Genomic DNA, 15,507 nt, shown 5'->3' with positions numbered 1-15,507 from the left:
AAAAAAAAAAAAAAAAAAAAAAACGAGGGGGAAAAATGAAGACCCAAGGTGGTCATGCCATGGCACATGTGTGTACACATAAAAGCATAGTAGTGGTAATAATAATTGTCTTTCTTCCCATCCCGGTGGCTTCAGTTCTAACTTCTGTCAGATTTACTCCCCTGGCCTCCAGCATAGCCTGTTTCCATAGTTACAGCTCACTAATTTCATTTTGCCACCTTGGATCCGGACAAACAGACTTAGACTCAATTGTCTTCAACTGTCTTCTTTACGATTTGTCCATAGTTACTGTGACTTGTTGGTAGTGTTCATCCTGCAAGTGATCTGTGGCCTTTGCTGCATAAAAATTCCAGACTGTAGAGACTCCAGGTTATCTGAGCAGACATTTTATTTTCAGATCTGGGGTTTTATAGAGTTACAAGCATTGTTGGGTGGGTCTCCTAATACACATAAGCACACACTTTTTCTTTTATCTTTTTCATTTTATTTGTTTATTTATTTATTTATTTTATGTTTGTGAGTACACTGTTGCTCTCTTCATGCACACCAGAAGGGGGCATCAGATCCCATTACAGATGGCTGTGAGACACCATGTGGTTGCTGGGAATTGAACTCAGGACCTCTTATAGAAGTCAAGACCTCTTAACCACGGAGCCATCTCTCCAGCCGGTGGGGCCACTTTTTATGCAATACTTCCTGAAAGCGAGAGCTACAAGTCAAAAGGCTGATTTATCACCAACTGTTTTTAGATAGTGTCAAAGTTTTGCCAGTATGATCACTTTGCATGCCTAAAATATGTCACAGAGTGACTTCAAGTACTGTGGTTGTGGTTATCTTACACTTCTGGATATCTGAAGTCATGAAGTCAAAGGTCATGAAAATCAAGATAGTCAGACTGAAATCCTTCCAGGAGGAGCAATCTATTTTTTTTTTGTCTTGTTGATTTCTGGAGAGTACTCATATTCTTGACTAATGGCTCTCTCACCCCTTCAAACCCAGTGTGGGTGGTGGAGTCCTTTTCTTGATATCATCTCTCTGGTCCTTTATGGTGGCTCCTGACCTAACTCTTCTGTACCCTCCACATCTGAAGGTCTTTTACAATTACCTTCAGACATGTGGGTATGTGTGTGTGTGTATTATACTACATATATAATTACATGTATTAATATACTATGTAATAATATAGTATATGGTAACCCAATATCTGCTGTTATTTTTGAAGATCACCTAGTTTGGTGGGGGTGGCACACACCTCTAATGTCAGATGCACTTGAGAGGCAAGTGCAGATGGATCTCTGAGTTCAAAGCCAACCTATAAAACAAGTTGTGGGGTAACCTGGGCTACACAGAGAAACCCTGTCTCAAACAAACAAACAAACAAACAAAAAAGCCTGATTAGAACTGGGGAGAATGCTTAGCAGTTAAAATATCTTCCAGAGTTCTAATCCCAACACTGTGGACATGCAGCCCACCTATAATCCCAGTGCTCAATGAGCAGAGACAGGGAATCCTTTTAGCACACTGGCTAGCTAGACTGGCTGAATGAGGGACCTCTAGGTTCAATGAGAGATCTGTAAAGTATAGAATATTCAAGAAAGACACCCAACATTAACCTCTGGCCTCTAAAAGCACATGCACACACATGTATGTGCATGCACCCACATACACATGCTCAGAACATACACACACACACACAAACACACACACCGAAAGAGAGAGAGAGAGAGAGAGAGAGAGAGAGAGAGAGAGAGAGAGAGAGAGAGAGAGAGAGATAGTTTGCCTTAATTGAAAGCTTTAGTTCCATCCACCTGCTGCCATAATGCCCTTGAGGATGAGAGTTGTAGACATCTTTGGGGGCCTTAATTTTGCCTACCAAAATAGCAACAAAAACCTTGCCCTTGAGACCACTTGCCCTAGCTGCAATTTACATATTCTTGTTTTGTACTGCTACAAAAGAGCACTGTGACTAGGCTGGTTTGTGGACTTGCATCTTCTAGAATAAAAACCTCATAAGGATCAAGATGTCTGTTTTGTTCATTGCCATAACACCAGTTCCTGGCACAGGGTCTGCTATAAGGTATGTGGCCAGCACATACTGCTAATTGACAAACAGAATTTAAAAGTCTCTCTAACATGAAAGCCACTTCCTTGATGAAACCCTTAGCCATTCCTCTTTCTTACCCGGACCCTGGGTGGCTAGCACTACATTTGAAAAATTCAAAGCAGGAGGTGTCAAGAGATGTCCCTAGGCATAATTTCCTTGAGAGTCGCTATGGTTCATATCAGGGTTAGCCTGGCATGACCAGAATGTTGCCATCCTCTGTCTATGAATCAAGATAATCCACATCTGTCTCCTAAATCTCCCTCATTTACTAATTTTATTGTCTTCATATGTCTTCATCATATATATATATGATAGAACCTGTAGTCTGGAAAAATGCAACTAATAGTTTTGTTTGCTAAATGGTTATGTTCAAACTGCTTACTAAGTGTGTATATCCAACATCATAATAATTGTTTGAAAATTGGTATACATACTTTGAGAAATATAAATATACCTTAGTAACCCTCAGCTCTACGAATTGGTGTTAACATCCCTTTGGGGAGCCACATGGCTTCTCAGAGCCAAGAGAAGTACAGGCACTTCCAGCTTTATTTCCTACCCCTAACTGATTTCCACAAGTGCTTTCCCTCCTAAGAAGCTATAGGAAACTCAGTTCTCAAAGACTGGAAGTCATACAGACAGAGAGACACAGACACAGACCCCACATGACAACAACAACAACTGTTAATGAAAAAAAAAATAACAAAGACGTGAATTTGAAAAAGATCAAGGAAGGGGTACATAGGAGACCTAGATGGGAGGAAATGAAAGGGGGAGTTATAATCTCAAAAGTAGAAAAATAAATCTATTATGCTAAAAAAATGAAAAGAACGGGTTGGGGATCAATAGCGTGAGCCCATAGCCGAAAGCATGGGTCTGGAAAGCTGACTCCGAAGTCGAGAGCACTTGCTCTTGAAGAGGACCGGAGATTGGTTCCAAACATTCAGGATGGTTGGTGACTCACAACCACCTGTAACTCCAGTTCTAGGTTATCTGACACCTCTTCCATCCTACTCGGGCACTTGCATGCATGTAGTGCGCATACATACACCTAGACATAGACATAGATGCATAAATGTTATACTGTACAGTATCCTGTGAGTTCAGGGTCCCTCAGCCCCCTATCTGGCAGCTGCAGATGTACACTAAGTTTAAGGGGATCACAGCTTTGGCACCAACATCCTCTGCTCCCTCCTGGCACACTGCTTCCTCCTTGAAAGTCTACTAGAAAGCAAGGGTCCCACTGCTCCTTGACAGGTAACATCAGAGAAGCAAATAAACACTGATGAGGATAGAAAATAGCAGCTCTGGGTCTTCCATTTTGGCTATCCAACACTCACTCATGAGAACCCTTAATGGACTAGAAAGCTCTGGCTTCTGGCCCTTTGCTCGTTATGTGTTTAGCTACATGCTGCAAACAAATGAGGGAATATTCAAGAGCGCATCTATCCACAGACGATTGAATAGATTACCGGGGGTAGGGATGTAAAGTGGTTTGGGTTATACAGGGTAGTGGAAAGAGGACAACTCTGGATTTGTAGTTTCCTGGCTTCCTTTCTCAAGTTCTTCCCCAGCATGCCCTTTCTGTGGTGTACAGAAACCAAGCAGGCAGCAGAGGGCACTCATGAGCCACAAATGTGGAAAAAAAAACAAAAGCCAACAACAAAAATTCCGTCTGGTCCAGGAACTGTTCCACACAGGGATGCTACAGCCAGGTGCCTGATACTGCCACTTACCTCTCAGGCAGAACATTTTGAGGCACTTTGCTAATAAACAAAACAACAACTTGATGACAAGGAGAGCTGGGGATATAGATTGACAAGAAACTTTCTGTGAGATCCTTATGTGCCACATACTTTCCCTAAGGATGCAAGGGAAGCCTTGTTCCAAGGCTGCTCCATCTGAGATGGGATCTTTTGCCTCCGGATGTTAAAGGGTCCTTCTTATATCATACTGTTGAGCTATCCATAGAAAATGTTTCAAAACCAGCTTGCTGTTGGCTTACTGGGACATCTCTCTGAGGAAGAGCCTCTGGCCCCCAGAGAGGCTAGGGATGTACTGCACTGATAGAACAGTATCCTATCACTCACTGGACCCGGGGAACCCTCCCTATATTACTGTGAACATGCACATATGCGTGTGTAGGTACACACATACACACACACACACACACACACACACACACACACACACACACACAAAACTTGCGCCTATCAACTTGCACACGCGACACTCTTTGTTCAGCTATCAAAGTCTATCTACCCTGTGACAAAACAGACTGGCATGCTCATCATGTGGGTATTGTTCCTTTACAAAGTTAACTCGTGTTCCCTTTTGAAACTTCCCCCTTAAATAAGAATAGCTGTGAGATTTGAGGTCTGTGGCAGTCCTTAGAGTATTTTGAAACAGATTAATTTCTTTTTGGCAGTCTATTCTTATGATACAAAACATTACTTTTCATTGTGTCTGCCTTACTGTCTACAGGCCAAAAAATCAAGTGATTGCTTTGGGGCTCTGGGTTCCTATTTGTAAAGGCCCAGTTTCTTTTGCCAAACACTTAGAAACATTTGAACTTGGGTCTATGGCTTCTGAAGTTTTCTTTTTGGCTCCTTCTGTAAGTCAGTGAGCTGTGTGAAGACCCGGATTCTTAACTATTTGAAGTCCATGGCTGAGTTTCCAAACCTGAGGTTAGTGCTTGGACCATGGAAGGAGCTTGTAAGTATGTTAGCCGGTTTACATTGCTATGACAAAACATCGAGAGAGACTACTTAAATGACAAAGAATGTATCATGGCTCATGTTTTCAGAGGTTTCAGTGCATGATCACTTGGTTCTGTTGATTCTAGGCCTGAGCTGAAACAGAAGGCCATGAGAGAGCTGCAGGCTTCATGGTGGGCAGGAAGTAGAGTGACTAAGAAGGACTGTGGATAAAATGAAGCTATATAATGCACATACCCAGTGAACCATGTCCTCTGAGCCCCACCTCCTAAGGCACCAGTCAATAGACAAATGTGTCCTCCTGTAAGCTTAGGCTCCCACTGTGACACTGATCCCCACATAGACCTGCTGGCACCCACTGCTCTGGACCATCGGTCTGGACATAAGTTAAAGGCTGTGCCCATTGGATGGCTATTGTTGTCATGAAGGATTGCTACTTAATTATTCATCAGCAAGGGCTGGGAGATAATCAGTACTTGGGAAGTGCACTGAAGATGGAAGTTTAATTAAGCAGTTATAGTAGTTTAGGCTTGGTGCTTTTTTTCCAAGGGTGATCCAAAAGTTTTATGCAAAGCCTATATACTATATTTGCCTGGCAACTAAATACCCAGCCAAGGTCTGTCATCCCATCAGGCGTCACAGGCAGGCTTGCTCCCTAAACAATCATAACCACAGTGACAACAGTGGTTCCACCATAGGGGTTGGTGGGAAAAACTGAAATTGTCCACTATCTAGTCACTTCTTCTGCACATATACCCTGTGTGGGTTTTGATATTTATTATATTTAGAGACTGTAAATATTTCATTTCATTTGAAAATACTTTGTGAATTTGACCTTTCTCACTTTCTAAGAATTCTTGAGTTTGTATGAGTGCCTAGAATCTTTCCAGAAGAAAGACGGGGTGTGTGTGTGGTAGGGGGATGGGTATAGCTAAAAGAATGTAAAACCAGGGTTGTAAAATTCTTTCAAAATTCATTGTGTGTGTGCACACGTGTGCATATGCTTGCGTGTGTATGTATAGAGTGTGTGTGCATATAGGGAGGAGGATGAGATGTGTATATATAGGTACAGGTGCCTGTGCACATGTATGTGTGTGCATATGGAGGCTAGAGGTTGACATCAGGTGACTTCCCTGGTTGCTCTGCCTTATTTTTGGGGCCATGGTGTATCACGGAACCAATTAAACTAAGTTGGGTGGCTGATGCACTCCAATGACTTGTACGTCTCCATCTTCCTAATACTGGGGTTACACTCTGTCTGCCATGGTTGGCTCATATATGAGCGCTAAGAAGCCAAGTGAGTGTCTGTATACTTATGTAGGAGGTACATTGCCAACTGAGCCATCTCTCAAGCACTCCTCCCCTTCTTAGTGACAGAAACACTACTTAATGATAGATTTGGATTAATTTAGTATTTCTGATTGCTACAACACAAAATCCTCTAAAGGTAAGAGAAACAGGAGGAGGTGGCTGTGAATACCCTGTTAAAGAAATTTATCAAATTCTGTAAACAGGCTGGAGAGAAGATGGCTCAGTTGTTAACAGTGTGCATGTGTGTATGTAGAGGGTCTTTTGTAGAGGATCCAAGTTTGTTTCCAGGATGCCCATCGGGTAGCTCAAACCACCTCTAACTCCAGCTCCAGCCCCAGGGGATTTAATGCCCTCTCTTCCAGACTCGGAGGCTACAGCACTCATGTGCATCTAGCAACACATGATTTAAAATAAAACCTGAAACAAACAACATGCTGTGGAATTCTACCCTGATACACAGTATTTGCATGGAGTTCTCAAAGATGAAAAACTCTTTGTAAGATCACTTATAATAACCAGGTATCTTACTTGGCCAGGATAATATTCTCTCTTTCACCTTTGGTGATTTTTACTCCTTGACGGGCTTCTATGTTTTAACCTAACCTTCTGTTTTCTTCTTTCAGGAATCCTGTTCACGATGTTGGTATTTGGACCAGCCTGCGGATTTATTCTGGGCTCTTTCTGTACCAAAATCTATGTGGATGCAGTCTTCATTGACACAAGTAAGGAGCAGATCATAGTTGCTCAGCACCCTTACAGGCATTCCGTTCTTATAAAGGAGTCTTCAGCCCGTGGCTAAGACCCTCCCACTATGCAACATGTTTGTGTTGTCTGGCTTTTTATTTCTGTGATCTGTATGACTGGGACAATCAAATCAAAACCAAGAAGGGCCTGTTCTGGTTTATGGTTTCAGGGCCCACGTTTGGTTGGCATGTTGTTTGGGGGCCTCTTGGTAAGATACCACTTGATTATTAAGACCATGAGATAGAGCAGAGCTAGTTACCACATGGTGGCTGTGAAGGAAAGAAAGAGGAAGAAATCAGGGTCCCCATATCCTCTTTAGGGTCCCCACATCCTCTTCAAAGGCACATCGCCACAACTTAATTTTTGCCACAGGGCCTCATTTCCCATCTCCCAAAAGTGTACACACACACACACACACACACACACACACACACACACGCACACGCAAAATACAAATAAAAATAAAAACATCTTAAGCAAAGCTTGCTGTATTTTTAATTAGAAAACGACATATGTTTCTCAGTAGCTCTGGGCTTCACATCTGTGATTCTGCAGTTAAACCGTGTAGCTGTCTGGGTAAACGATATTGCTCTTAGTTACGAGTCTCAGTGCTGTGACCTCACGTGAGTTGGTTCCCCAAGAGGTTGTGAACTTGACACACGTGGGGAAAGTGGACCTCCAGTAAGAAATTGCCTCCATCAGATTAGCCTACAACCTGGCATGTCTATGGGGCATTTTCTTGATTGCTAACTAATACAGGAGGACTCAGCCCACTGTGGGCAGTACCATTCCCTAGGTGGGTGGGCCTATAAGAAAGGGAACTGGATGTGGATCTGGGTATGAACCAATAGCAGCATTCTTCCGTAGTGTCTGCTTCAGCTCCTGCATCCAGGTTCCAGCATCCAGGTTCTTGCCTTGAATTCCTGGCCTGACATCTCTCTTTAATGACAGTGATAGACCATCACTAAATGTATGATGAAATAAACCCTCTCCTCCCAGATTTGTTTTGTTTTGTTTTGTTTTGTTTGAGGTCAAGGTGTTTTGTCTCTTCAAAAGAAAAGCAAACTAAAACACTTGACATTTTAGGAGAGAAAACTTTATTTTGGTTTATAACTCTGAGAAGTCTACCGCAGTGGTGAAGACGTAGCAGCAGGAGTGTGAGGCTTCTGAGCACATTGCAGCGTAGTCAGGAGGTGAAAAGCAAGGTACCATCCTACTTAGCTTTTTGTGGCTTTCTGCCATCTTGGCAACAGGGTCTTTTTATTGAGAATTTCATATATGGATATAATGGATGGATGAATCAAGGCCACCCCCATTCCCTCTCCTCCAATTTCTCCTATATTTACCTTTCTCTCTGAACTTCGTGTGCTTGCTCTTTCTCTCCCGCCCCCATGTCTGTCTGTCTGACTGATTCTGTGTCTATCTCTCTATCTCTGTCTCTCTCTGTCTATCTCTGTCTCTCTGTCTCTGTCTCTCTGTCTCTGTCTCTCTCTGTCTCTCTGTCTCTCTCTCTCTGTCTCTCTCTCTCTCTCTCTCTCTCTTTCTCTCTCTCTCACCAAATCCACTTAATGCTGCTTGAGTGCATGAGTGTAGGACCACTTGCTAGAGCATGAGTAGCCTTGTGGGGTCACATACTTACATACCTGAAGAAACTTACTCGTCCTCTCCAACCACCAGTAGCTGCTCAGCTAAGAACAGGGCACCCTGAGCATCCCCAGTCCAAGCTGGGATTTTTCCTGCCCTGATCTTGTGCATGTCTTATGTACACTATCACAGCTACTGAGTTTGTGTGTACAACAGCCTTGTCATGCCCAGAAAATCACGTGTCACCCCTTGAAATCCTCCCAGAGTCCCCTTCTGTTTTTCTTTTCTTTCTTTTTTAAGATAAAATTTAGTATGTGGTAGTATTTAATAATAATATATTTGATTTAAATATACATACATGCATATGTAAATATTTAGCAAATGAACTATATAGATCAAAATGGTAGGAAAGGAAAATAAATTTGACTTTAGGTTGTTTTTTTACTAGATATTTTCTTTATTTACATGTCATATGATTTCTCCTTTCATCCTGAGTGAGGTAACCCAATCACAAAAGAACACACATGGGATGCACTCTCTAAGTGGTTATTAGCCCCTTCTACTTTTCATTCCTCTATGGGCTAAACACACATAGTCAGGCTTTCAAACCTAGCGCTCACATACGAGAAAGAATACAGCTGTCTTATTTGGGCTTGGTTACTCACACACAATGATTATTTCTAGTTCTGTCCATTTACCCATGTTTCACTTTTCTTTACAGCTAAATAATAATCTATTTCCATTAGCCCTCCTTTCCTTAAGGTATTTTGAGAGTTGTTGCTTCCTCTTACCACAAGAGGGCAGAAAAGCATCACAAATTTATCCTTTTTAGTCATGCCAGAAATCCAACCAGGGTAATGCTGCTACCCACCCCCACCGTGTGTGACTGGGTGGACCTTCCCACCTTAATTAATACACAGATCCTCATGGGCATACCCAGAGTCTTGTCTTCCAGGCACATTCCATTGAGTTGGCGAAAGGGCTTGACCATCCTGGCTGTGTCATGTTGACAAATCAGTACTCCCGTTTTTACTGATTGGATATGCTGAAAATTAATCTTGTAGATAACCTGTTCAACATAGATTGGGGTTGGAAAGAGGTGGGTCTTAGCTCAGCACGGCTGCTTTGGGACCCAGACCCACAGATATGTATCCTGATCCCCGTGTTTATAATTTCCAGGCAGGAAGCCTTACACATTCACATTGGTCCTTGAAGTCTGTGATCAGAACTAATGCACCCGGTTCTATCTCCTAATTCATTGCCAAAGCAAGTCCATAACATATATAGAGTCATATATAGTTACTCATGAAGGAAACATCTTGTCTCATAGCTAACATAACATAGCTTTTTCTTTTTTTCTTTTTTCTTTTTTTTCCTTCTGTTTTTTGGCTGTCTTGGAACTCTGTAAACCAGGCTGGCCTTGAACTCACTGAGATAGGCCTCTGCCTCCCAGGTGCTAGGATTAAAGGCATGGGCCATCACACCTGGCTGTTGTCTCACAGTTCTTAAGTGTGTCTGGGACTCAGGAACAGCTTTAGTGGGATGTAACCAGAGTCTGCAGAGCCCATGACTCAGCCAGGCTGACTCTCCTGGTCCTCTCTCCAGGAGTCTGTCACCCGTCCTCCTGTAGAGAGGATAAGCGAGAGCCCCCGAGGCTTCAGAGCCATGACATTCTGTAAGCTAGCCTTCGGGGTGACATCATGTAATGTCTGCAGCATTCTTTGCTGGAAAAGAGCCAGTTACACAGGGCCACAGTTAAACAGGATTATTATACAAGAATATGAATTCCAGGTGGAGGCCGGGATTTGGAGGTGTCTTAGTTAGGGTTTCTGTTACAGTAAAGAGTTCATGACCATGGTAACCCTTAAAAAGGAAAATACTTAATTGAGGCTGGCTTATAGTTCAGAGATCATCATTGTTGTGGCAGGAAGCATGGCAGCATGAAGGCAGACATGGTGCTGGAGAGGTAGCTGAGAGCTCTACATCTGGATCCACAGACAGAAGGAAGTGACTGAGCCACTAAGCCTGGCTTAATCTTCTGAGACCTCAAAGCCCAGTGACATACCTCCTACAAAAAATGTCACACCTACGCCAGCAAGACCTCTATGGGGCTATGGAGCCCATTTTACTCAAACCACCATAGGGGCATCAACAGAGATCTGTGAACAGCCTTATATTCACAACTATTGTGGCCACTGCCTGGAAGAGAACACTGGACTTCTACATAGTTTCATCAGTAACAAAGCTGCATTCCCTTCCTCTCTTCTCCCTGCAGGCAGGTGGGGGGAGGGGAGAGCCTTAGCTGCTTCTTGGGCTGATCTGTTCTCAGGATCAATAAGAACTCTCAGTCCCCGGGTTCCCAATCCATCATCTCTTGACAGTGCTAAATTTACTAATTCACCCCAAAGAAATAATGTGGTCTTAAATCCAATCAAGTTGCTCTCTGATTCAGTCCATTAATCCCACTGATATATTTACTTGTCTCTAATGATGTTACAAATTTCCAAGTAGAAAATAAAATCAGATGCAGCCTTATTTATTCTTGCCAAGTGCTAGGCCTGTACAGGAAGGGATTAAATGCCCCTGTCTTCCAGCAGCCTGACCCTTTGAAGTCCACTCTAGCAAGCAAGGATGGACTGCTAAGGGACACACTCCATGTAAAGTCAGCCGCCATCTCCTGCAGACAGAAAAGCTAGCTCCAACTGGTGTACCAAAGGCAGCACTATCCAGAGGCAGCCAGGGGCTGGAGGGGAATGGAAGCTCCTTGGGAAGCTGCCTTGGAAAAAGATGCATGATATATTTTGTATTGGGCATATATCAGTAGTGACCCATCAAACCAAGGCCTAGGGAGTAGCCAGAATGTCTGAGCCAGAAAGAACCTTGAGCAGGAGCTGGGTGGTGGTGGCGGCCCATGCCTTTAATCCCAGCACTTGGGAGGCAGAGGCAGGCAGATTTCTGAGTTCGAGGCCAGCCTGGTCTACAGAGTGAGTTCCAGGACAGCCAGGGCTACACAGAGAAACCCTGTCACAAACAAACAAACAAACAAACAAACAAAAAGAACCTTGAGCAGTACTCTCAGATCTTTCATCAAATTAGTAAGGAACCTGGATCTCAGATCCGGAAGGGGAGGGATTGGGATCTCAGATTTGGAAGGGGAGGAACCAGACCCGACCAGTGGAGGCACATCTGTATACAAACCAAGTCTCCTGAGCCATTTGGCAGGTTTTCCCAACTCCTGACCCCCTCTCCCAGACTTCATGAAAGAGCCTCCTCTCTCGGTGCCTGCAGAACCATGGGTAGAGTAGCAGCTGGGAGCACCTAGCTTGTGCATCTACAGGCTCTCGCTTTCCAAGAGGATGACAGCACTAAGGACCCCTTAGAGTTGTCATCATCTCTTCTTGTCCCTTAAGCCCTGTGAGAAGTTAAGCAACCTCCTCCACACTTGATTGGCATTGATGCCTCCTGTGTACACCTCAGATGGGCACTTTTCCTTACTGTCTCGGCGTCTTACTAGTGGCAGCCTTCCTGAGCACAAGGTGACCAGGGAACTGTTGCTAAGAGAGGATGTCTGAGTCACACTGCTTCTTGAAGGTACCTGAAGGTCGATGCTGATTATAATCACTAGAGGGCAGAAGATCCCCACTTAAGTCTGTTAGGGAATCATCCAGGAAAATCTCCTTTCCAAGCAATTTTTATTGTTTCTGCCCTTGTGGCAGAACCTTGTTGTGTTTAGGTGCATTTGGCTGTATTTTGAGGCAGGATTTCTATGTTCTTTAAAGGGTCCCCTATCGTGTCTCACTTTGTGACAAAGCTCTTCTTTAGGGCTGCCCGCCATATAGAAATGTTACATTCTACATGGATGTCTGTCTGTATGCATAGCCCACATGCATCTCTGGAATCTGCAGTTGGGGATCATGCGGGGAAAGCAGTCGCTGCCTTCCCTGGAGTTTATGTGGAGGTGGCAAAGGTGTCCATGGAAGGCCTGTAGTGTGGGACAAATGGAGGGGAAATATTCTTTCCCCTGACTCAGAAGTGGCTAAGGAGGCAGCAGTGCACAGAGAAAGGAGGCTTGACTGGAACCTGGGAGTCAGTGCAGTGGTGGGAACAGGGGAGCGGGTTGCTTGCAGGGATGAGCCAGCCGTCTGGGAGATTCCAGAGAAGGGGTAGAGGTAGGCAGCTCCCCCGAGGCTCATCTATCTGGTCAGGTTTAGGCACAGTACTCAATGGCTGTCCTTTTATCTGGGTTTGATCCTGTGTGCCTCCACTGCTCCCTCTTAAGGCAAACAGATTCATCCTGTGAGATCCAGGGAGAAGAAGGGATGAGACCTGCAGAGTTCCCTTTTCAGAACATCTTGGTGAAACTAAAATTTGAACATGAACAGAACCTTGAAGACAGGGCTCAGTTTCAGGTGTACCCCTAAGCACTGAATTGACCAGCATTAGTCGTGTGGGTTTATTAAAGGGAGATTCAGGAATAGCAGCTGCCATGATTTAACAGTTATTAAAGGTGTGCATGTGCTGTCTTGTTGGGAACTTGGAACCTTGTAGGGGTGTAGCTTCTATTTGGTAAGGCATTGTGTGTCCTTCTGAAAGTCCAGAAAGCTGAGAATCCAGACCAGACTCCCATGAGCTCTGTGATCCTAGGGCAGCCATTCCTCTTCTAGCCTGTGTGTGGCTAATGCAAGAAAACCACACATTCAACCCAGACAATGTCTTGCATATAAGAAGCATGCTATAAAGGATGGGTCTAATGGGGCATCTGAGAAGTCTACTAGCATCCGCAGTTACCAAAGAATCCAGCATGCTTCCAGCCCTGACTCCAAACTCTTTCTTTCAGCCTAGCAGCTTGCCTCCCTGAAAGCCGGACTTAATCAGAAGGTTTACTCCCTCCCATGGACAATTACCTTTCCCTAGTTGTTTGAAACCTCACCAGCACACGTGTGGACATTTTTCCAGAGGCACATGCACACCAACTGGCCCTGCCGACAGCTGCATGGCATTGGAAGCTGCAGCAAGATGCTGTAGCCCATGTGCTTGTGGGAAAAGGTCACGAGCTAGGCTTCCTGCTCTGCCTTTTGAGAGGACGAGCGCTGCAGTCAGCTTCCTTCAGTTTGGACTCATTAGCTGGATGGCTGGAATCTGGAATGTTCCACACCCTCACCACCTCCACTTTCTAATTAGGTTTAATGATACTCTTGAAATTCCCGAGTCCCATAGCAAAAGTCTGATAACATAGTTTAAGCAAATAGGTACATGAACTTAAAAATGCCCAGAGAGCCATAATGGCCGTCAGTACGGCCCAAGAGAAAGAAGAGACTGTCCCCAATTTGCCTTGAGCCAGAGTTCTCACAGTCTCATGGGCAGGCCTGGTAATGAGATGTGTGCTGTTTACTTCCTGTGTCTTCTGACTTTCTTCGTTTTTTACCTTGGAAATGGGGACAAAGCCTGATAGGCTCCTTGTAGTCACTTGCTCTTTGCAGAGGTGACAAACAACTGTTAGCATATTGCTTCCTTTGTTCAACAGAACTAAAAAATAATAAAAGCAGCCCAGAGGCTAGATGCCAAAACAGGACTCTTAGACAGATGGACCCTGGATTAGGAGAAATGGCCAAGTAGGTAGAAGTCTTTCTAGGTGAGCTGGAGAACTTAAATTTGAATCCCCAGCACACGTGTAAAAGCTAGGCATGACTACACAAATGCCTAAAGCCCCAGCATTAGAGGACAGTGGTAGACAGACAGAGTCCCAGAGCATGACAGACAGACAGCCCATCCAAGGCAGTGAGCTTCCAGGTCAGTGTGAGGCCCTAGCTCAAGGCAATAAAGTACAGAAGACAACAGAAGAAGACACGTGGGCGTCATGCTCTGCCTCCATGGGGCATGTGGACACATACCCTCATGCTCATGCAAAAAACCACACATAAACCATGTATTCACACATAACATATAACACACACAAATAAAAAAAAAAAAACAGGTCTTCTAAGGAGGGAGAGTCTGTAGACATGTCTGAGACACTTACAAAGAGAGTCTCAATTGTGTCCCATCTCCTGACAATTGTATCCCATATAGGCACATGTAGAAGATTGTGTTGGGGTTTCATTTCTTTCAAAGTCTCTCCCTTCTGATTGACTGAACCCCCTAAAGAATGAAAATCCTGTTTCCCTAGCACTGGGAGCGTCCAAGGGTAGACAAGCGCCTGCAGAGCCTTTTCTTTGTCGATCTGCTTCTCCTAGCATGTCACACACCTCACCGCTCAGGCTGTTCCCCCCAGCCTGAGTCACCACCTCCACTCTTATGTCATTGGTATATTGATGTGTCTGAGAAAATGAGAGTGATTGGTGCTTTCCAGTTTTGCCCTGTATATCTTGCAAGCAGACACCTTCAAACAGGCTGAAAACAAGCTTTAAAAGTCAATACAGGAACTAGAACCGGATAGAAAAATAGATTTTCAAGCTTTGCTGCCCCATTCCAACCTGAAACAGTACTTTTTTCTGTCTAGGCCTCTCCAGGATTGCTGTCGCCACAGGGAAGGGTATCTGTTTCCCAAGACATTTGTATTAGTCGAGGTAGGCATGGTCTACATGCTACAATAACAAGCATATCCCCTAATCTGTGGCTTAGGTTGGTAGAGCTTCAATCTTGTTCCTGTCAAGTATCCGAAGCTGGTCAATAGGGACATTTCGTTAATGTATTCCTCTTGGGATGAAGAAACTTGGGAACCACAAGGCAGCACATGCACAGTCATATCTAGCACATGCACAATTATACCCAGTACATGCACAGTCATGCCCAGCACATGTACAGTCATACCCAGCACATGCACAGTCATACCCAGCACATGCACAGTCATGCCCAGCACATGCACAATCATACCCAGCACATGCACAGTCATGCCCAGCACATGCACAATCATACCCAGCACATGCACAGTCGTACCAGCACATGCACAGTCATACCCAGCACATGCACAGTCATACCCAGCACATGCACAGTCATACCTATCACATGCACAATCATACCCAGCACATGCACAGTCATGCCCAGCAC

At 44.3% G+C, this 15,507-nt stretch overlaps 1 protein-coding gene across 2 annotated transcripts in view; it reads left to right on the top strand.

Moving 5' to 3' along the window:
- The window catches only part of Slco3a1 (solute carrier organic anion transporter family member 3A1), a 279,766-nt gene that overhangs the window by 192,199 nt on the left and 72,060 nt on the right, over positions 1 to 15,507 (top strand). For both annotated transcript variants that reach the window (XM_031386999.1, XM_031386998.1), the window contains exon 3: positions 6,756 to 6,854. In XM_031386999.1, coding sequence (XP_031242859.1) covers positions 6,756 to 6,854 — 99 coding nt within the window. The remainder of the gene's footprint in view (positions 1 to 6,755; positions 6,855 to 15,507) is intronic.

The sequence above is a fragment of the Mastomys coucha genome, unplaced genomic scaffold (genome assembly GCF_008632895.1).
Source record: "Mastomys coucha isolate ucsf_1 unplaced genomic scaffold, UCSF_Mcou_1 pScaffold21, whole genome shotgun sequence".
Lineage (NCBI taxonomy): Eukaryota > Metazoa > Chordata > Mammalia > Rodentia > Muridae > Mastomys > Mastomys coucha.
Note: the sequence above shows the minus strand (reverse complement) of the source record. Positions and strands in the feature narration are given on the sequence as shown.